The sequence below is a fragment of the Panthera tigris genome, chromosome B2, assembly GCF_018350195.1.
Source record: "Panthera tigris isolate Pti1 chromosome B2, P.tigris_Pti1_mat1.1, whole genome shotgun sequence".
NCBI lineage: Eukaryota > Metazoa > Chordata > Mammalia > Carnivora > Felidae > Panthera > Panthera tigris.
The window spans coordinates 57,707,120-57,731,737 of NC_056664.1; the positions used below are offsets into that span (position 1 = coordinate 57,707,120).

At 35.2% G+C, this 24,618-nt stretch overlaps 1 protein-coding gene across 1 annotated transcript in view; it reads right to left on the minus strand.

Annotated features, from left to right (window-relative positions):
* The window catches only part of EYS (eyes shut homolog), a 1,764,056-nt gene that overhangs the window by 438,908 nt on the left and 1,300,530 nt on the right, over window positions 1–24,618 (minus strand). The window contains 1 exon segment of the mRNA XM_042986616.1: window positions 10,326–10,555. Within this exon segment, the coding sequence (XP_042842550.1) occupies window positions 10,326–10,555 (230 nt within the window).

Genomic DNA, 24,618 nt, shown 5'->3' on the forward strand with positions numbered 1-24,618 from the left:
TTTCTCTGCATCCTTACCAATACCTGTTGTTAATTTTAGCCATTCTCACAGGTGTGAGGGGGTATCTCACTGTGGTTTTGATTTGTATTTCCTTGATGATGAGTGATGTTGAGCATTTTTTCAAGTGTCTGTTAACCATCTGGATGTCTTCTTTGGAAAAGTGTCTATTCATTTCTTCTGCCCATTTCTTAAATGGGTTGTTTGTTTTTCGGATGTTGAGTTTGAAAAGTACTTTATAGATTTTGATACTAACCCTTTATTAGATATGTTATTTGCAAATAACTTCTCCCATTCCATAGGCTGTCTTTTAGTTTTCTTGATTGTTTCCTTTTCCTTCTCTGTTTCTTGATTGTGTAGAAGTTTTTTATGTTGATGAAGTCCCAGTGGTTCATATTTATTTTTGTTTCCCTTACCTTCAGCAATGTATCTAGTAGGAAGTTGCTGCTGCCAAAGTCAAAGACATTGCTTCCTGTGTACTCCTCAAGGATTTTGATAGTTTCTTGTTCTACATTTAGGTCTTTCATCCATTTTCAATTTATTTTTGTATGGTGTCAGAAAGTGGTCTAGTTTCATTCTTCTACATGTTGCTGTCCAGTTTTCCTAATGCCATTTGTTAAAGAGACTTTTTATACATTGGATATTCTTTCCTGCTTTGTCATAGATGAGGTGACCATATACTTGTGGGTTCATATCTGGGTTTTCTATTCTGTTCCATTGATCTATGTGCCTGTTTTTGTGCTAGTACAATATTGTATTGATTACATCATTGACTGTTATTACTTCCTGTTATTTATTTTGAGGTGAATTCCTCCATCTTTTCATTTTGGAGGAAGAAAAAACGGTAATAATAACAATAGAATGAAATACAAATTTTAAAAAATTTAAAAAAAAATCAAATAAAGAAAGCTAGATCCTAGGTGTGTTTTGGTCTGTTTGTTAAGAGAAGCTTGAGAGGAAAAGAAAGGAGAAAAGAGAGAAAAAAAATTTAAAAATTAAAAATTAAAAATAAAATTAAAAAATACAATATTTTGCTCTTTCTGTATCCAAGTAACAAAAGAAAAGAAAAATAATAACAACAAAAACAGAAGCAACAACAACAAAAAAAGAACAAAGGAAAAACAAAATAAAACAAAACAACTGAAGCTAGATCCAGTTTCCTCTAGAGCTGAAACTCTGCAGTACTCTGTGGTCAGCCGACTAAGCTAGTGGAAGGGATTTGTGCCGGTCTTCTGATAAGGGGCCTGCTGCTCTAATTCTCAGACTGACCTGCCCTAGTGGAGATGTGACTGTAGGGCACAGGGGGTGGGGCTTGGTGTAACAGCTCTGTTCTCCACTTGATGGTGCTGTTTAGCTCACTGGGGTCAATCAGTGTTGGGGGACTAATGGTGAAAACGGCTTCACCTCTGGCTTCATCCCTAGTCTCCAGGGCAGGAAGTTCATACTCTCACAATGTGCAATTATTCACCCCTCCCAGGTCTCCCTACTTCTGTCAGCTCGGCCACATTCCCCCTGTCTGTGCCCAAGCTGTCCACCCACCAGGTGGTGCCTCCCTCCACAGTTTTATCTCAGGTGCAGCTGTGTTTCAAAACACCATACTTCAGAGACCCCTGTGGCTCAAATCCACAGTGGTGCTCTGGGGGAGGGTGTCCCTGTGCTATGGCTGGGGCCAACTTGTCCCAGGAAATGGTTGTGCCATGGTGCTGCAGCTGTGCCCAGAGTTTATGGTAAATTGCAACACACAGATGGTGCCAGTGTTTGCTGTCCTCAGCAGGCATCTTTGTTCCTATATGGGTGAAGGAGGTGGCTTGATGGCACCTGCTGGGTCTTCCACCTGTGGAGAGGCCGTATCACATCGACCAAATACACTCCAAACAGGGAAACTGCTTCTCCTCACATGATCCTCAGACATCACTGCCTGCTTCCTCCTGGGAGCACCACCAGGGGCTGACCTCCGAAACTTCAGACTCTGTGCTCCACCCTTCATATAAAGCTGGTGGCATTGAAACCCTCTCCTTTTCCCCCTACTGATAGTTTTGGGGATCAGTTTTCTTGTGGAGGCTCCTGTGTTGTGTTTTCATTGTTTTTCTCTAGCTGCTTTCAGGGGAGTGCTTTCTTGTGCAAACCTGATGTACTGCTCTCTCTGCCCATCTCTCTCTTTCTTCTCTGCAAAAATGGCTCCCTTTCCTCGGTGCCACCATGGCTCTTGTCTCCCCTAATTCACCTCTCTACACCACGTATCTGCTGCATTCTCTCCCTCAAATTACGCAGATTGTTCTGTTAATCCTCAGATTGATATCCTAGGTGTTCAAAATCGTTTTATACTAATCTAGCTGTGCTCGAGGGACAAGACTAGCCCAGGGTCCCCTTACTACTCTGCCATCTTATCTCCTCTGCATCTCACTTTTGGACAGAATGACTATGATAGGGTCCTGAGACTTACACAACCAGATGTCAATAATGATATCTCTAAGTGGATGAGTTTATCTCTGTCTTATCTTTTATAATCACATTTTATACCACACTTTTCTTTTTCTTTCTTTCTTTCTTTCTTTCTTTCTTTTTTTTTTTACAAAATAATGCACTGAAAATATGGGCCTAGGATTGTAATTTTTTGATAAAAAATCTAAACTACTTCTGTATAGTAATTTACTATATAAAAATCTGTTATACTTCCAAATTATAAAGAGCTGTTATACTTCCAAATTATTCAGAAACATTAGAATTAAAAGAGTTTTCATCCAATTTTTCTAGCCTGTTGAAATTATGTCCCAATTTTTATCTCTACCTTTTTCTCCTCACCATATCTTTTCTAAATCCTACTCTCAGATTCATGATTCTGAAGCAAGCACCAACCATTATGTCTTTTTCTGAATGAAATGCACTGCTAATGAATCAATACTTTTAATCTGTCATTCTGAGTTCTCTGCAGTATGGGTCCTATTGAATTTCCAGCTTTATTTTTCCACTGATCTCACATGTACCCTGCTTCCAAGCCAAACTAGACAACTCTCTTTTCCTTCATGAATTTGCTCATTCTAATTCCTCCAATTCATCCTTTTAAGTACCATTCCAGATATCACTTTTGATCATAGAATATTTTTCCTGATTACCCAAACTGGATATGATAAAGGAACAATCTTTATGAAAATATTTTGATAAGATGTTTATGTTGTGTTTGCAGGAGGAATGGCAATAAAAAGTTTGCTAAACAGGTCTGCAATATAAATAAGTAAAAATATCAAGAATTAAAGGACAAAACAGAAAATAGGGGAGTGATGAGAACAGGGAGGAGAAATATCTGAAGAATTTTTAAGGAAAATATTACGGCATGTGTGTGTGTACACGTGTGCTATAAAAACCTTATGCGAATGACTCTACTTTTGTATGGAAATAAAAGAGAGGCCCATTGTTCAGGATCTTGATGGATTTTATGATCCAGTTAGAGGCCTAAGGTAAAGGATGATTCCTCTTACCCCTCTTCTTTCTGTCCTGCTCAGGCAGTGGGTTAGCATATGGCTGAGGTTTTGCCAACTAGACAGTTTCAAAATACTTCTTGGGACTCTGAATCTTAAGCAAATGATTCAGAACACAGTGACAGTATAAGCTCTTCTTCGGTGGTGGTGGTGGTGGTGCTCCAAACTGTTTTTGGATGAACCTCATTCTGCTTCCTGTTTCCTAGTTCTCCAGAGTATCCTTCAGAGTATATTTTCCAAGTTGGTTCCACTTGCTTTTCCCAATTTTGTGAGCATCAGATATCCGTCTAATAAACTTCCTTTTCTACTATATGATCAAGTAAATTCCCTGAGGAATGACTACAAGTCCTATGGTAGGCAGAATAATGCCCCCCCACCCAACGCAAAGATGTCCACATCCTAATTCCTAGGATCTATGCAAATGTAATTTTACAAGGCAAAGGGACATTAAGGCTGCAGTTGGAATTTAAACTGCTAATCAGCCGATGCTGAGATACAAGGATTATCCTGGATTATCTATCTGAATGGGCTCTGTGTAAATAATAAGGCTCATTAAACATAGAAAAGGGAGGTGGAAGCATAGATGGAGTAACATGGTATGAAAAAGTTTCAGCTCACCATTGTTTGCTTTGAAGATGAATATAGGGGGCCATGAACCAAGGAATGAAGAAGGCCTCTAGAAGTTGGAAAAGGCAAGGATATAGATTCTCCCCTAGAACCTCCAGAAAGGAACACAGCCCTGCCAATATCTTGATTTTAACCCACTGAGAATTATGTCAGTCTTTCTATCTATGGAACTTTAATATATGGAATTTTAAAGTTTATTTATGTATTTTAAGAGAAAAAGTAAGAGAGACAAGAGAGGAAAGAGGGAGGGGCAGAGAGAAAGGAAGAGAGAGAATCCCAACCAGTCTCCATGTTGTCAATATGGAGCCCAAGGTGGAGCTTGATCCCATGAACTGTGAGATTATGATCAAGCTGAAATCAAAGAGTTGGACATTTAACTGAAAGAGCCACCAGGCGCTCAGTCCATGATTTATGGAAATTCAAGATAATAAACTTGTACTGTTGAAATCACTAAGTTGTGTGATAATTAGTTATGGAAGCAACAGAAAACTAATATAGGTCCTAAGTAATATATTGTTAAGGGGGAGGTGATGTTGAGCTGAGACTATGTAGCTTTAAAGAAGGAAGCGGGAAATGCCAGCCTACCTTTGTTATGTTTATCTTCCTTTCCCTGCATCTCCCATTCAACACACCATGTGAACAAATACTTGCAAACTTAAAGGCGAAAACATGATTTCTTAATTTCATACTACCTCCAATATCTAACTCCATGTGTTATACATGTTTGGTGTTCACCTAATGTTTATTTATTTAAATGTGTTTAATTGTAGTGGAATAAAAGGATGTTAATTAAGGAAATAAAGGAGACAAATATATGTCATTCTTTTTCGATAGACAGAAGGGTGTATGTATTCCCTCCTTATCCTATATGGAAATTGCTGGATTATTACCAGTGTAAGTAGAGAGATTGACGGATATTTACTTTTTACATAGTTATAATCACTGAGAAGAGGAGGGAGCTATCTTCTCCCACCAACGAACTGAACATAGGGCTCCTTGCTGGACAGTGTGCTGCAACTGATAGTGGAGAAGACTGGAGCCCTTCAGCCCACCCTTGCTTTCAAAAATGAAACCCTCTTGTCTCCTTTCAGCCCCTGTCCTTGACTTCAATCTCCATTCATTTTCAACTTAACTATTGCAGCCGTTGCTGTTTACTAACAAATATGCAGCGCTGCTCTAGGATTTGAAAAATACATTTTCAGACATGGGAATTTTCAGTATTATGTTTGAAAACGCCAATACCCATTTCTTGGCCGTTTGCTGATGATGTAGACTATCAGTTCCCTGCAAAGGAGATAAATCGTTGTTATAAGAAGCTGATTAATGCTCTGTTTCTCTGTCTTCTTGGCTCTGGAATGTCTAACATTAGGTCACCTGATCTAAAGTAAATAAATGAATTCAATCTACTCTAATATGCCTTTAAAATAATATAGTAAAAGCAAAGGCAGGTGTTAAGGCAATCTTTTTTTTCTTTATTTTATAATAAGACAAAATGCCTGCTAAAACCTCTCATTTTTATTTCTAGGTTTGTAATTTACTCAGTACAGTTGACCTTTAAACATATATGGGATATACACAGACAGGATATCAAATAAAACAAAAGATTTCTTGGTTTTAATGTATGGCATTTAAATACTCCTTTATTGCACTATTTATAAAACTGTTTTATAGAACACTAAAAAGTATTGGGCTGTTTAAAAATGTTAATCCTATAATTAATAGTCAGAGGCATACGCTTTTCCCCAGCACAAGGCACTGATATTCTAAATCTGTCACTCTGAACTTTACAGTAGGAGACAGCCATCTGCCTGCATGCAGCCATCTAAAACAAAGCAAGAATATATGTTCTTATGTTTCCCCTGTGAGATGCAGGATCATTATGATAAATTAGGCAACAAGGTTTAGCTAATATGAATTAAGATAGCATATGTTGAGAAAAAAACACATATTAAATCAAACCAATTCAATAAAAGTCAATGCTATTAGGTGATTGGATAGGGATGATTTGATAAAATAGAGCACATTACGTAATGCCAAGTAGAAAGGAAACATGTGTATGGGTGACCCATTACTGAGTCCCATAGCCCTAAAAAACCCTTCTCTGTATTACTGAACCCAGCACAATTTTAATTACGGTCTATACTTAATTTAAACCTCAATTTTGCTGTGAAAAATCAAAGTTGTTAAAATAAAATACTTAAATATCCTCTCACAAGAATATTAACTGGAAGTAAAAAAGCAAGGTTGTAAAGAAAAATCAACTTCTGGGGCACCTGGGTGGCTCAGTCGGTTAAGCGTCTGACTTCAGCTCAGGTCATGATCTTGCGGTTCGTGAGTTCAAGCCCCGCATCAGGCTCTGTGCTGACGGCTTCGAGCCTGGAGCCTGATTCGGATTCTGTGTCTCCCTTTCCCGCTCTCTGCCCCTCCCCCACTCATACTCAGTCTCTCTCTGTCCCTGTCAAAAATAAATAAACATTAAAAAAAATTAAAAAAAAAATCAACTTCTAACATATCTTTACTTATAGAGGCCTGTGCAATTATATATTTTTTTTTTCAGAGAATTGTATTGCCATCATTAATAAACAGATTTTTCTGAAATTCAGATCTTGTTCTTCTACTTTCTACATTTCAGGTTTTACTGAAATCATTATAGAGATAGATATGATTCTTTTCAGGTCACCTAATGTGCTCTACAGTTTAATTTTATGTGGATCACAGTAATAATCCTCTCTGTAGTAAAAATTTAGTAGATCAACATTAATTTCTTTAGTTTTCTGGTTTTCAAAATTTCATTTTATTTTATTTGAGAGAGAAAGAGAGAGCACACGCATGCGAGGAGTGGGGGGGGGGGGGGGAGAGAGAGAATCTTAAACAGGCTTCATGATCAGTGTAGAGCCCCATGCGGGGTTCAATCCCATGACCCTGGGATCATGACCCTAGCTGAAATCAAGAAGCAGACATTCAATCGAATGAGACACCCAGGCACCCCCAAAGTTTTATTTTTTAAAGAAAATTCTTTTTTTCCTGAAATAGATACTTTTTATGTAGAGACTAAAGAGTAAGAAAATTCAGAAATTCCATGCCCTGCTATCATGTTAAATTTGATATTCTAACTAGTATAGCAATGGAGCATCATGGTTAAATGTGAAGTCTGGAGTCAGCCAAGATTGCTTCTAATCCTACCTCTACCACAGACAGACTATGAGACCTTCAGTGAGTAATTTAACAGAGTCTAGGCTTTAGATTTCTCATTTGTAAATTGGGTTAATTTATAGTTCCCACTTCAGCTGGGTTATTCTGAGGGTTAAATGAAATAAGATGCATGAAGCACCTAGTGCAGTGTCTGGTAAAACTGGGACCCTTCACAGTGATAGTATGTAAATTTCATTCTGGAAGCATAATTTCATATATTTTAGCTGTTGAATGTACTCAATAAAGGACTCATTAAAAATTATTTTCATAGCAATTATCTTTAAGTTCTAAGCATTTTAATACTGTTAATATTTCTAATATACATATATATAGAGAGAGAGAGTGAGAGAGAGAGACAGAGAGAGAGACAGAAAGACAGAAAGAGACAGAGACAGACTGATTTAGGGACTGTTTATCCAAATCAAGATTTTTACCAGGTAGGTGAAACACTGAAACTGGCATAGAATATTGTTTATTGAAATCTACACTTAGAAATTGTGGCATTTGGCCAATCTAGATAATACTATAAAAAGTCTCATCATGGTACTAGATTCCTGAATCATGGGTCTTAGGCGCCCATCCTCATTTGTCAATCAGGATTGTAAAATGCATACCAGTATGAATTATATTTAGAGCATTAGATTGAAAACACAAACCTGTTCTTGACTTTATGACTGAAAGAAGAAAGGTACTTAATTCAAATTTAAGGGATAAACGATTAAAACAACATAAAATTCTTATACTTAGAAATAATATTCCAGGGGCACTTGGGTGGCTCAGTTGGTTAAGCGTCCTACTTCAGCTCAGGTCATGATCTCACGGTCCGGGAGTTCGAGCCCCACGTCAGGCTCTGTGCTGACAGCTCAGAGCCTGGAGCCTGCTTCAGATTCTGTGTCTCCCTCTCTCTCTGCCCCTCCCCCGCTCATGCTCTGTCTCTCTCGGTCTCAAAAATAAATAAACATTAAAAAAAAAAAAAAAGAAATAATATTCCAAATTCTAAAAATGCACATTACACTGCATTATAAGTATTACACATGAAATATTTCCCAAAAAAGGAGGAAAGAAAAAGATAATACTATGACAACTCATACTATAAAAAAAGAGTTCTATTGCATAAATTTTGTTAGAGTATCACACAACCTAAGATATTACTCAAAGTTCTTTAAAAAGTCTGTAATTGGCAATAATTATTTACTCACAGTTTCTGATTATTTTGCACTCAGAAATTAGTACTCTATACTGGATTACCTAATTTTTGCAATGCATATAATCCAATTATTAGTTTTTAAAATATTATAAATTCAATAGGAAAAACATTAGAATGTAGAAGGCAGGAAGTGATTAATAATGCTGAAAAGAGAAAAATAAAATATCCCTAACAACAAATATAAACAGAGATTCCCAGTCCTTTTCCTGAGGTCAATTTTCTACATTCTGCAACCCAAAACACCAAATAGAATTAAACCACAGTCAAGCCTTGGGTTTAACTCCAAATAAGCCTGGATTTATATCTTTCTGGAGAAAGTACAGGTCTGTACATCCAGTGTTAAAGATGTTCAGTAAGGAGTTAAAGGAGGGAGAACTGGGGATTCAGTAGGAGAGATAAGGATTATGGCTGGAGGGTCATTTGTAGTCTAATGTGTATGACTGACCATGAGATACAGCCAATAACTAGACTCCTCGTTTCATTACATCAATTTCACTATCACTAGTAAATCTGATTTAAAAAAAAACATTAAAAATCAAAGTATAGATTAATAAATTAATCTAATAAATTAATAAATAAAATAATTTATTATAAAAATAAGAATAATTAAGAAGGGTATTTTTCTAAAACTCTACCTAGCATGAAATTAAAAAAAAGAAAAAGCCCTCTCAGAGATTTAAATGGCTAAGTGTGGATCTAAAAGAGCTTTACAGTCCAAATTATGTTCCTAGAACTCTACTTACAGAATGTAGTATAAATGGTCTCATACTGTAGCAGAATTGGCAAGTCTCATATTTTGCAGACATATAAAATATTCACTCAAAAATCAAGCAAAGTGATGTTTTCAAAAGCATTTTACAGTTAAAAAATAGACTTTAAGGATACATATTATTTATACAATGAGACTGAAAATAGACCATGTTTCCATTTTTTTTGCTTTTAACTATATTTACTTGCTTACTTGGCTAAATATTAACACATAACAGTCACACAAGGTCATTTGGCAAGAAGAGCTGAATAACATATATGTACCTATGAGTTTGCTTCCAGAGGTCTCACATTTTGGTGCTGAAAAAGGATTTAAACACAATCTTGGACAAATAATGAAATTCTCTGCCATATGAATCACTATCCAATAGTAATCCCCATCCTCACCTCCTCAATTTAGAACCAGTGATTAATTTTACATAGAAAACAATGTCACTTTTCAGCTATTAGTGTAAGGACATGCATCATGACCTAATGCCTTTGTAATCTGCCCAGGGCGTTTCTGGCTCTAATTGCCCATCACTGCTTTAATTAACTGAGTGACTCTTAGGAGGCCATTAGATGTTTGCAATAGGGAAATTCTCTTTTGATTCATAAACAGCTCCATTAATGCTAAAACCATGTTCTAAAGTATCAAAAAATAACCAATCTTAACAAAATAATTTAAATATGGGGATCTCCTTACGAAATACAAAAAAACAGTGATGTGATTAATAATTAAGCAATAAAAATAGTATACAAGAGACCCTAATTGTTTCTATGCTGACAAAAGATGGACACACCATAATTTTAGAACAAACTACATAAAGAACACTACATTTCCACCTAAACTCTTATTTTTTGTGGCAGCTGAAAATATATTTTGAACGGCAATCCTAATGGAGAAAATAAAATCTTAGGTTTGCTTCTACAATACTGAACCAAAAGTGTTCTATCATAATTCATTTTTAAATAAAATTATACAGATGTTTCTTGTTTCTGTCAACATGCTTACTATAAGGTTGTAATTCTCTTGTCACCTCTAGAGAACTTTTTAAAAACAAATGAAGATCGATTACCTTGTTCACAGAAATGGCCAGTAAAATGTAGCGGACAGTCACAGTGGAATGAGAAGGTACCACTGGAGAGGGAGACAGGATGACAAGTGCCTCCATTGTAACACAGGTCCTCCTGGCACACGGGTGGCACTACAGGAGGGGTGCCGAGGGAGGTCCACGTGGAGTCAACCCCTTCTGTTGCACTAGAAGGAGCAACAGAAGATACTGTAGACAGAGTGGAATCCTGGGATCTAGATTTATAACAAGATCAGAAAACACAATATAAGTAAAAGTACATGAACTTAAACAGAAATAACAGAAACTCTGGTTTAAAATAAGATGAAATAAAAACAACACATATCAGCGGTTTAACCTAGGGTAAAGAGAATTATCATGTTTGGTTTCCAGTTGTGGGATTTACCAATGTTGAAAATGCCTGAGCTCTAGAATGTGACCTCAGGTGGATCACAGAGCTATAGTCCACCTATGTGGTTCTGAGAAGCTAAATTAATTTCTTCTAAGTACTTAAGAAACCTGAATGTATCAGCCTCCATAAGCCTAATTGTTTTCTTACATAAAAGAATCAGAATGTGGCTAAGTATAGCTCTACTTTGACTATTTTAACCCTCATGAACCTAAGTTAAAAAAAAAAATGAGGCCATGTTACATTTTAATGGTAAAACCGCTTGCACTTGAATTATTTCTAGGTTGATTACTAGAAATGTGTATTCCTCAAAGTGACTTGCATTCAAGAGTTACCCAAGAGGTACCTTAGAAATACCTGCAAGTGATTCTCTTAATTTTTTTTCCCACAAATTTTACTACCAGTGTAATTTTTTTCTTCCTTAATAAATAATGAAACAACAACAAAATCCCTTTGAATTAAGTTGAAGTTCCTTACTTTTATATTCAAAGCCTCTTGGTAATGGAATTCTTCTTTGCTTTCCAGCTCACTTTATCGTGATTCCTAATAAATACCTTAACTTCACTCATACCCAATAAGATTACTATTCCTTCAAAACTCCGAACATTCTGAATTTAGGCAGTTTGTTGAACTACTTTCTACGCATTGTTGCTCCTCTCTTGCTATCTAAGTTTCACCTAAAGTGCCAAGTCAAAATCTATCTTATTTCCTCTAGATAGCCTTCCTTCTTCATTGGTCCTTAAGATGAAATTGGTATTTCTTTCATCTTTAAAATTCCGTATGTCAATGTACCACTGCTGGAATATTTTCCACTGGCTTAGAGTACATTTTTTAATTTTAGGTAGAGCTACAGGCTGTACATTGGTCATTGTTTTTCTACCTTCCCCCCACACACAAATTCCTCATTTTGGCAGAATTCCTTATTCATAGTAAACAACTGAATTGATGTCTTCAGAGTGCTCCTGAGTGTTACATTACTGTTTGGAAGTAGTGTTTTTGGAATTTTTATTTAATAAAAATCACTAGGAGAATTATCTTTTTAATATAAAAAAATCTTCCTGCAATAACAAATAAACAACAACTTAACTATCTGAGTAAATTTTTATTTTGTACATTGTCATAAAGATAAAACTTTGGCAAAAGAAGTCCATTCAAAAGTTATCTTCAGACTGACGTTTAGAGACTCAGTCATTTTTGCATCTCCTGTCTATTACCATGTCAATTTATTGGAATAAAAAAGCTGAAGAAAATGAAATAGATAATTTATTAAAACTTTTTACCAAAACCAAAATAATATTAATTGGCAGGTCATTTCTTTTGTTTTACAATGCTCTTGCAACCTGAAATTTCTACTTATGATGTTTATCACAGGTTGTAACCATATATTTATATTTTTGATGAAGCCAAACTCTCTTCTCTCTCCTCAATGTCCACAAAGAATGGATGGATCATCTTTGCTCATTTCTTCATGTTATCCCTAACAACAATGATAATCCTCAAGTAGACTTTTCAAGAAATATTTTATAAACTAATCTGAATAATTTTTTTAAACATCCAATGTACCACAGTACCAACAAGAAAAATAGCAAGTGAAAATAAGTTTATATTTAGGGTCCATTTCATAACTCCATTACACACCATGTTTGGTTTTATAAATAATATAAATTCTAACACTTCTGATCCAATCTTGCAATCAACTTTCTCAGATTTCATTCTGTTAGATTAGGATAATTCTCCCCATTTGTACTCATAGTATAAATTTGTCCCTTTAAAGTAACTTCCATTAAGCAATGCTAACTTGAAGTTCATGGGATTTATTACTCAGTATTCCGTATTCTACTTTAATTTTTATTTCATTGTTTCTGAATGATTTCACCATTTCATCTATCTCTTGCTATAGACTTCATGAACTGCAGTCAATTATCTCTTTCAGGAATAAATTAGACTGAATTAAATGTCACTACTTCTTTCTTCTACAGTAGCTGCTAAGGGAGTCTATGTCTCACCTGAAAAAATCAATATGTTGCACATTTCAGCTGCTAGCTGATTATACAAAAATAATTACTGTTAATTGATCCATCAATTAAAACAGCAGGGCCATAAATCAAATTTTGAAAACAGCATTAATTTAACATATTCTGTTTTTAAGGTCAAATTTGGTATTTGATATATCACTATTAACAGCCCTTCACTTTCAGTGTTTTTCTTTTCTTAAATTATAAATTATGTCATAACCTCACCTATTTTAGAATTGAAGTAAACTTTATTCAATTTTAATAGATTTAAAAAGAAACAAAAATTTCTTCTGATAACATTTTAACTTATTTTTACTTTATGTAAAATAGGTTAAACATATCAAATAAACATGGACATTAAATACAATTAGATGATAGTCATACTGATATAATTAGTAATGTACAAAAGGAGCATTAAATTTGTAATTGCTTTCATTCTAAAAATCATGACTATATGAAAGCTTACAAATAAATCAGGATTCAGGGTTTTCAACACTTTTAAATCAATCATATTGTAAAACTTCATTGCCTTTCTTATTACTATCAGTCTTAAATAGTAAGTATAAAGAATCTGCTGGATTGTCTCTTGGGTATCTCTGGACAAGGATATAGTGATGAACCAGTCATTGGTATTACAAGCAGTAATCTCTAAAGACCTTTTTCTGAATGAATTAATGATTGAATGATATGCTAATTTTACTCAAAATCAAGCCTGATCCTTAGAGAAAGGCACCTTGGTATGACAGTGATTGCTAATCATCATGTTGTGGGAGTTCTGGTTGGAAGAAAGGAAGACCCTCCACTCATTGTCTCATTCCTGCCATTCTCTCATTTCCAGAAAGTTCTACAAAATCATTTGCCTGGCAGGCAGCAAGCAATTCACATTGTTTCAGCCTGAGGGATTTTACTTGTTAGCTGACTTTATCACTGTTTAGCATACATTTGTCTGGCCTCAATTTCTTAGAAGAAAGAATGGACTCACTCACTTCATAAGCAGAGAAGCAGGATTTTTGGAATTATGAGGAAGTATTAAAAACAAAAAACTTAGCCAGAGGAGTCTTGAGTTTGTGGCTCTTAACAGTATAGGGGGAAAGAAATCTTCAAAAATCATTATAATTAAATTTTTAAAGTGGGAAAATAATCTAGGCAATAAAAGACATATACTTGATGTACAAATAATATGTACACTGTTTTTTAAAAATGAGAATAGTTGTATAAACATACATACTCCCTTCTACTTCATCTTTTCACCTACTAGGATATGCTCATCTGCTCTTTACTTTTTCACCTAAAAATAATTCTTAGCATGCTGCCCTATCAGTTCTTCATTTTCCTTTTTAAGTTGCAAAGTGTTATACTGTTTAACTATACATTATTACTTCTATCAGTTTGGAATTAGTATATTTAAGCTGTTTCAAGTTTTTCCTCTAGTATCTGGGTCATACATTTATTTTAATAGGTATATAGATATACTTTGCAGAGGATACCCCTTTAAAGTACAAGAGTCAATAAATTTTAGTAGATTGAGAGGTGTGCAAACATCAACATAACCCAATTTTATATTTTGTCTTCCCTAAAATTGTACTATTTCTGTGGAGTTTCTTAGTGGTCAGGCCCTCAGTTCCCATTTAGGATAACTGTCAACATCTAGTCATGTTTTAGTGGTGGTGGCGAATAGGAATAAACTCAAAGTATTTAATTTCTGCTCTATCAAAATCATGAGAACATCATGCTATCAAATAGAGCTTGAAACATACTGAAAAATGGCTTCAAAATTTTATTTAAATTGTCAGCATTGTCTACTAGCTTCAAAATTCATGTTGTCTTGTCTTTAGTTTGATCTAATAGTGAATTCTTTCTGAAAGCAAAACACAGAAAAATGTTTGCTATTTAAGATGTATTTAATTACCATAACTACATTAAAAGAGGAAATATGTAAAATTACTGTTAGTACTTATAAAATTATCATTTGCCATTCAAGACAAAAATTAAATATCAAACAAAAATTATACCTGGAAGAATTGATCTGAAAACACTAATCCCAGGTATTATTACTCTTCTTTTTTTCGCATAACATTATGCAATAGAATAATCATATCCTAATAACAAATGCAGTATTGAACATTTTATTTTATTTTTTCCTAAAGTTTATTTTTGAGAGAGAGAGAGAACAAGCACAAGTGGGGAGGGGCAGAGAGAGAGAGAGAGAGAGAGAGAGAGAGAGAGTGAGTGAGAGAATCCCAAGCAGGATCCAGGCTCTGAGCTGTCAGCACAGAGCCTGACATGGGGCTCAAACTCATGAAGTGTGAGATCATGACCTGAACAGAAGTCAGATCTTAACCAACTAAGCCACACAGGTGCCCCAATATTTCACATTTAAAGCACAAGTAAATTCATTCACTATTAACATAATAGTGGGATTTTAAAAGATCTTGTTTTCACATTGTCCCAATTTTTCTCACTAAAGAAATACATTTCTCATTCTCACAATCTTGTATGTTTTAGCTCTTACATATTCATAGATAAGGTTCCTTAGATCACAAGCATTCTCACATAATCGAAGTTCGCAGAATTGCTGTGTGTTAAGCAGAATAGTACCCCAAGGCATTCCAAGCCGCTGCTGTCCCTCAATATACAGGATGGGTAATTTTGAAGAGCTGTACTCTCACTGATTGGTTATGATTTTCTTTTCCCATGTCAGCCCTACTGAGGATTGTTCCTGATCACAGAGAAGGTGCAAGCTGTCCTGATCTTGATTCCCGAGTCCAACCCTGCATGGGAATTAAATCAATGCTTTCTGCCAATATGCCAAATCAGTCAAATAGCAGAAATGTTGGATTTCTTTCCTTTTCTTCCTTTCCACATCTGAAATTCTACACCCCCCTCCTTTTTAAAAAACCAGTAAAATATCTTTTCTACCTTCTGTCAGTTCTTCTACATTTGTATTTTCTTTTCAGTATCTGACTTTAGTTCCTGTTTTTCTGTAATTCATCCTTCTCGCTGTTCTTGTTCTTATTACTCTCATACCAAAAATTATTCCAATTGAAATACACATTCTTCTGTGATTTGGTTCCATCTCACTTTTTGGTTTTGCCTGCCTCCAGTGCTTTAATGTATGTCCAATACAAGTATGTTCTAACCACATCTTATATAACTTTTAAAATATTTTTCAGTTATTTTTACTTCAATTTATAGGAGATAATTATATATGACAGATACTGCTCTAGTCTATGTCTTTTCAAATAAGATTTCCTGGTCTGAGAATTTTGTAGTGGTTTCAGTTTTCCGTCTCCTGTTATTCCTGTTGACAATTAGTTTGCTACATGCAATTATCCTTCTATTGTAGAAAACTTGTTTCTCTTCTCTGGATGCCTTCAAAATGTTCTTTTTGGTCTTTTTCTTTCCAGTTTTTCCACTGTGATATGTTGAGATATAGAATTATTTTTATTCATCTAGCTTAGTTTTTTTCTGGGGAGATTTTCTATATGAAGCATCTATGCTTTTCACATATTCTGGAAAAATGATAGCTTTCCCACATTCATTTTAAATTCTTCTATTAAAACATTAGATGAAATAAAATTTTCTCATTTTATCTTCCATGTCTTCAGCTCCTTTTGCAACATCTCTCTCAATTCATAATAGTTTCTTCAGATACATCATTCCATTCATTATTTATCATCACAGCTCTTTATTTATTTATTTTGAGAGAGAGAGAGAGAGAGAGAGAGAGAGAGCGAGCCAGGGAGGGGCAGAGAGAATCTCAAAACAGACTCTGCACTGACCAGTGCAGGGCTCCAACTGCTGTGTTCCTACTGCAGGGTTTGAACTCATGAACCATGATATCATGATCTGAGCTGAAATCAAGAGCTGGATGTTTAACCGACAGAGCTACCCAGGCGCCCCTCTTTATAGCTCTAATTGCTGTTTAACTTGTCAATTTTTCAATTTAAATTATTATGTTTTCACTTTTTACACTTCTATTTACTTGTGTTAAAAGCTCTCTGTTCAGTTTTCATGGTATCTTTTTCTTTACTCATACTCTAACTTCCCTCTTTTACTTCTTAAAAAAATCAAGCATAAATTTTTTTATTCTGTATCTGGTAATAATAACATCTGGTCTTTGCAGATCCAAGTCACCTCCTCTTCTTTCTGCTGTCTCATCTCTCAGGGTGATTTTTATTCCCTTTCAAATGTCTTATAATATTTTCACTGTAGACTCATATTCTTTGGAACTATATCTGTGAGAATACTTTGAGGCCTTAGTGTAAGGCATTTCTTAGAGGACTTATATTTGCTTTGTTCATTCCATGAGGGCAATTTCAGCCTGGAAACATTAAAAAATTTTTCTTTAAGACTTTTAAATAAATAGGAAGTGGCTCATTTATAGTATAATCCCTGGAACCAAGTCAACAAATATTTTGAATAAGTTAATGATATACAGGTTTGGATCACAAACCTCCATAGTGAGCTAGTTTGTTGTTATAGTTTTTTTAAATTTTTATTAAGTTTTAAATTTTAATTCCAGTATGGTTAACATGCAGTGTTAAATTAGTTTCAGATATACAATATAGTGATTCAACAATTCTACACAACATTACTCAGGCTCCTCATGATAAGTGTACTCTTAATTCCCCTTCACCTATGTCACTCAATCCCACCTCCTTCCTCTCTGATATGCTTTAATTTAAATGAGAACCCTCAGTTAAAGTTACTATTATTTATTTGCAATAAGAGCATTTTGTACTTGAATCATACTCCAAAATACATGGTTCTAAAAGATATAAAATATTTCACCCAAGAGAAAAAGAACACAGAGTTTCTTCAATTACAGTATTATACATAAGTGGGGAAGATTTTTTCCCTCCTACCTAAAGCTAATGCACAGTCAGGAAAATTTTTGTCAGATAGTTTTTTTTTTTCCTTTCCTTTTTTTTGGGGGGGGGGTGGTAAGGATTTTTCTCATTAGTTTGGTATTTTAATAATTTATTTAAAACCCTTTCTCTACTTTAGCCTATATTTTATGTCTGACTTATAGTTGGAATGTTTTTCAGCCGCTACATTACCCAAAATGGAAGTCACCATTTGATATTTCTTTAATTTTCCAGGAACTTCTCAAAATACACGCCTGTTAAATGAACACTTTATTTTTTTCAACACTAATATATATGAATGTTGCATGTGAATATGTGTGTATATCTTTAAGTTTTTGTAGTTCTCCATATATTCTTTATAGGAGTAGACTTAGATATGGGTGTACAGCTTATAATTCTTAGAAAATGCTTAATATTATTTTGTATATTTGTACCATAGAACACTTAATTGTTATTCTATGATTATTTCTCTTTTTAGGGCTTAAAACCTTAAAGCAACTTTATTTACTTACTTAGCTATATCAGCTCTGATATATAATAATTGCTAAAGATATATTTTTTGATTTTATAAATTTTCTAATCCATAGATACATTCTGAGGTGTGGCATAAAAAGAAACAAATCATTTTTAAATATAAAATTTAATGGATCATTATGGATACTGAACTCTACATCATGGATCCTTAAAGAAATCTACAAATTCACAATCTAATGCTTGTATTATTTAGATTTTTAAGAGCAAATTAAATTTAAAATAACATACTTATAAAAACAGTATTTTTTACTAAAAGAACATTTTTACTAAATGGCTACATTTAGTTTTGTAAATTACTGAAGTTTGAATATCTTTCCACTATTGACAATAAGGAATATAAAAATATGCAGCATTTTTAGTAGGTGTTTTATGTCAAATGGAAACATTTATTATATTAATTACATTTCCTTTATGGAGAGATATTACTCTGGAATACTTCCAAGTTAGCATAAAACATACAGGAAAGAAGAATATACTAAAATATCAGTCGGGATTGAAAATGTATTATTACCTATTACCTGGAAAGTGCATCCAAATCAGAGACAGGAAAGTTAACAATCAATATGTCATGATTAAAGTCACATACTTAACTCCAGCTATAAGAACATATGCACTGGCAAAAACAAATGCAAATTTGTCTTCTAGTCTTAAAAAGAGAATAACTTTCTCACATTCATAGGAACCCCAGAGTATTTATTTCATAAAAAGAACTCCTTTAAGGAATCTAGATCTAGACATTACCAGCCAGGATTTGAAAAAAAAAAAAAAAAAAAAAAAAGATGGGTCAAGAGAAACGACATGTCAATTAATCCAGAATTCACTCATTCATTTATTCAACCTAAAAGGACTTATGGAATTCTCTCTATGCACCAGAAACTCACTAAATATGCTCAGTAGTAGAACCAAGGCCCTCCTATTTATGAGCTTTCCATCTTATGGGGTTGAGAAAAAAAAATTGAGCAATGTAAGACTGCATAATGCATTAAGTGCTAACTAAACTCAGCACTGCTCAAATGTTGCAAATGTGCGAACATAATTTTATTCTCACAATACAAAAAGTGACCATTTTTATTTTCCTAAATTTACAGATGAGAACAGAGGTACACACTTAATAAACTTGCTCAATATCATAGGCAAACATATGGATTTGAACCCATATAGTTTGAACCTTGAACTAAAACTTTTCAAATTTTTTATTCCTGACAGGGGACAAACAGATGTACTGATGGCAGTGTTGTAGACAGATGGCAGTGTTGTAGACAGATGTTACGGTAAGAGTAGAGCAAAAGCTATCAGAAAGGCTTCTTCATGAGGTTTATAGCTGAGTCTTAATAAAAACAGCAGTTGGCTAGAGAAGGATGGGCAAAGAAGCCTGTAGGCAAAGAAGCACACGCATGCAAACACCAACAGGTGAGTCTTGGGAGACAGGCAGGGGCTGGATTATGGGGAGATTTGTTGGCCAAATTTAAAGGCAATGTGAAGCCATGAACGTTTTAAGCAGGAAATCAATAATCCATATCTGTTTTGAGCTACCTTTCTGGTTTTAATGTGAAGAATAGTTTGTGAGGGAATAGTAGCCGGAAGTAATTCAAGTATTATAGGAATAAAAATAATCAGATTGGAACTTGAACTAAGAGTATGTTATTGGGGGTATAGTGAAGTGATAGCATTTCAGAAGGATTTGTTATTGAGAGTTTAGTTAAATTATTCTATAATATTGTTGCCTTGGCATCCATTTTGTGGTCAAGCAGCCCACAAAGTCCTTGAAGTGGCATAACTCATTCCCATGAGTGCATGCCCTAGGTAACAGTTGGCAGAGTCACAAGTAAATGTAAGTTCCTAATATGACTTCCCTACTGCTTTTGTGATAAGCAGTCTCCCCCACCTCCCCCTGACTTATCCTCATGTGCCACCTGGGTAAGATCCCCATGGAGCTTACCAAAATCCTGTTCCTTTTGGTTTGAACTGACCCATCTAGCTTTGGTCTAGGAACCCCAAAGCATTCCTGCTACAGACCCTAATAAGGCATTTATTTCAGATCCTCTTCCTCTCTCTCTGCTTGAACCCTGCTTTGACCTCCGGCATGACTCCTCAAGGCATGATGGTTACTTCCTCCAGAATTTATGAAAAATAAACTTCTTTATTTCTATTCCAATGTGGTCTTCTGTTGAACCACGGCTCACCATGTAACATGTGGGGCTCTACTTAACAAATGTTAACTCTGTAACAAAGTCACATTTGGTTTCCAAAATGACTTTGTGATCAATTTCATATATGAGGTATGCATCAGTCAGGGACTGTCAGAAAACAGATGCACATTCAGAAAGAGTAACAAGTGAGTTTAATGAAGAGACTATTTTCAAGTTGGAAAAGCTTAAGAGAATCAACAAGTGATTGAAAAGTGTCCCAAGAAACAAATCTGTCACTGTCATTGAACCTGAATGGGCAAGAAAATGAAGTACTTTCTGTGCTGTGGACAAAGATGGACGTACAGAAGAAGGGGCACTTGAGAAGAGCTGTGGTCTTGGAGTAAGGAATGCAGCCACCACAAATGTATATGCAGCTGAGAGAAAACAGAGAATAACTTGACCTCTTCCTCTTTCTATTCCTTCTATGTCCTGCCATCTCTTTGGCCAAACTGAAAGTCAGAGGCCAAAGGGAGCTGGGTGGTTGTGGCCCATAGATGTCAGCCTCCCAGGGTACCAAGCAGGGTGGAAAAAGATGGAGGGTAGATCTGGAAGTGAAGTAGTGAATAGGTAGTTCAGAGAGAAAGATGAAAAAGCATAGGTGAATCTCAGATTTTGGGTTTAGGTAACTAAGGAACAATTACCATTTAGTGATATGGAAGATATAAATTTCATGCTGGGCACAAGTGGTCTCAATCTTGATCTAATGGGATGATTTCTTACATAAATGGTAGTATCTATCTCCTTTTTCCAGAACTGATTTTTTTTCCACTTAAAAAGTATTTCTTTGGCAATTTGGGAGAAGAAACTTGAGCACATGAACTTATATCACCACTCTGTGTGAAAAATCAGTAAAATGTATCTTTTACAAGTAAATGGTGATCCATTTCATTATATTCTTGCTCAGTTGGGTCACGAAATCACAACCCTCGATATCATCATTTGCCAGGGGGCAGCTAGCAGAACTGCAGGCAATGTAGCCAAGGGATATAATCATTTCTCTAAAGAGAAAACCATATGGTTATTACAAATGCCTTATTATATCAGGAGAATGATTTAAGAGGTTTATTTTAACCTATTAGCCCTAATACAAGAGAGCCACAAACAGCTAAAGCAATGTAGAAAAAACTGTTCATTTCAAAATTCAAAAGGCTACAGAAAAATACTAGACACAATAGTTTTACTTTCAAAATGTGATGGCTTACATTAAAAGGTAGTCATTGGTTTCCCACTACTGTGAAGAACCTGATATATTAGTTTCGGAATCTTAAAGTATGCACACAAAAATTAAACTCGAATCCAAATGTAAAATCATTCCTTAAAATTCTACTGTATTACAAAGAACAAGCTCAGGTACTCACACCCTAAATCAATTTCCGTTTAAGTTCTAAGGAAAGATCCAAATAGAGCCCTTTCATTGTTTTTAGAAATGTTTGCCATACTATTTTTCTTTATATAAACCTTTGAATAGAAAAGAATGTTATTTTTGTATATTAATCTTTTTCAAAAATACACTAGATGACCTCAGAAAATAAATAAGCATATCAAAAGGTGCTGAAGCAAAGGATACTTGCGGATATTAAAGCAGCATTGTCTATCTCATCTTGTTCTTAAACTCTCAATATTATATTACTGAAGCAATGGATTTAGCCTCGTCGAATATGAACATCTATTAATGGCTTGCCTGTGAAAGCTGGGCCACTGGCTTTAACCAGCAATGTCCTCAAGACAGTAGAGACAGTCTGACCATGACTCATCACTTCTTATACATTCAAACAAATTGCCTTAAAATATTTATAATGTTTCAGCTTATCTTAAGGTAGATATGTTTAATAACCTTTCCGGCGGCTCAACTCCATAATCTCTATGAATTTTAACACTATATTTCAGAGAACTACCAGTACTATTCAAGGTAAGAATAAATGGGTCTCAGAGAATTATTGCATAGCTGTGGTTAATAACCAACAATAAACTCGGGCTGCATCTGACATGTGGGCAATCTTATTTAATTGAGTGTATTAGTATCTCAGGAATGCCAAGGGGGATTCACTTTGAAGGAGAACAATGTGGCACCAATACGGAGGCACAATGCAAGAAAAATCATAAAGAACTAATTTATCATAGTTGTTACTTCTTTTCTAGTCGAAAGGCTTCAGTGAAGTGAGTCAGAATGAAAGCCAAATAAGTAAGTCAGGACAAGTTTCAAATGGAAAAAGGTGCTATGACAATACATAGAAGGAAGAAATTAAGATCATATCAAGAATTTAAGAAGGCTTCACAGAGAGGTCAATTGATCTGAATCCTGAAGGATGGAGAAGAGATTCCCAGATAGCAAAGGTTATCTATCCTAGGCTGAAGAAACAACATGTAGAAAAGTGAAATATTTCCATTATTGATATAGGAAATTTTTTCTAATTACAGAGAATGGATGTGGAAGTAAATATAAATTGTGATGGGATTATAAATGGAACATTCTTAAATGTCAGCTTTTGAACAGACTGTCTTATAGATGTTGAAAAGTCCCAACTTCTCTTTAGAGTTTCAGATCAGAGCCAAACATGCAAGCCTGCGACTCCCTGCGGAAGTCCCACAGGTACCTGGGCTCTTACTTGCTCTGTCCCTTAAACTTCCTTTCCCTTTCCTGGCTCTCCCACATGGCCCAAAGTCAAATTAGAAGCTTGAACATAATCCTTCCTACTCCCTTTTCCTCAGGTCACACATACATTCCATTACCAGGGTCTATTCAATTCATCAGTATGTACCTCAAAACTAAGTCCTCTTTTTACTATCACCACTTTTTGCCCAAGTGATTGCAAAAACAATCCATTTGGCTTCCTTGCCTTCAGTCATGATTCTGTCAATTCATTCACCACAATGCAAAGAGGGTGATCATGTTAAAATGTGAACCTGATCACATTATTCCCCTTAGCACATTCAGAGACTCCCTGTTTCTCTCAGTATCAACTTTAATGTGATTACCATAGCTTTCAAAGCTATTGGCAAGCTGGTTCTGCCTCAGGAGGTATCTCATCTTTAATCTCAGTTTCTGAACAATTTGTTCTCTTATGCTTTGTTCCAACTTTAGCTGGTTGAGGCCAATTTATATTTCAATTCTTAACTTAGAATATGGTTCTTCTACAAAGCTTTGCCTGACACTCAAATCTACCTTAGACACATATCCCATATATTTAGCCCCCATACCTCTATCAGAAGTGTTACCACTTTATACAGTAATAGCTTATTTATTTGTATTTTCCCCTAGAATCTTAACTATAAGCTCAGGGATTTTATACATTTCTTCCCTCTTCAGTGGAGTCCAGTCTCTTGAATAGTGATGACATTCAGTGTTTGTGAAATAGGTGAATAAATGTGTAGGGTCTTGATCAGAAAGACCATTCCATACCATGTTGAGAAGGCTGGATTTTATTCTACAAGTCAATGCTTTCAAATATGTCAGGAAGTACTAAAATCCATAAGGTAAATACAGGGGTTTCCAGGAGCATCAATATTCCTCAAATTAATGTATCATTTAAATAGTTTAATAATTAATATTTGTGAGGCTTAAGATAAAACATTACATTTTCATGAAATTTTCTTTGCCCTCTGCTACTGGAGTAAGGCAGACATCTGTATTTGTTTACTCTTCTCAGCCTTTAATTACACACAGCAGAAACTCTTAAGAAACACTGTTGTAGGTGTTGGCAGGTTTAATGCAAAGTGGAATGACATGCCTAGATTTAAATGTAAGTGTCTCAAAGTCACATTTTTTATTATAAGTCATAAATAGGCATTATATTTTATACACCGGCTTTCTTATGAAAACAGCTAACAAAGTATTGCCTTTTTCATATCACCATAGATAGGGTCCTGGGTAGCTGCTGATGCCACAACCATCAGCACAAATAATTTCAGTCCTAAATATTTCCTTAGGATTTCTGACCACCATGGTGAGCACCAGTGTTTCATCTCTCATTCCATTAAAGAAGGTATCGTTCAGGTGTACACTGAATGATCCCTCACATGACACCATATCCAGAGGGACCACTGGACCAGAGCCCAGAGCCAGCTAGACTCTGGCTTCCTTCAAGTCTAAATGGAGTGGCCAGAGAGACAACTTGTAAATTCAGGGGAATTAACCCTGAAGGGGATGAACTTTACCCAACAGAAGGGCATAAAGGGGGGCCAGTGAGTATATTCATCTCCTTTCTCCCCCAGAGACTATTGTTATGATGTCCTGTATGAGCCCTCATAAGATGTCCCACTTGGCAGGGGCAGTTGTGTGGC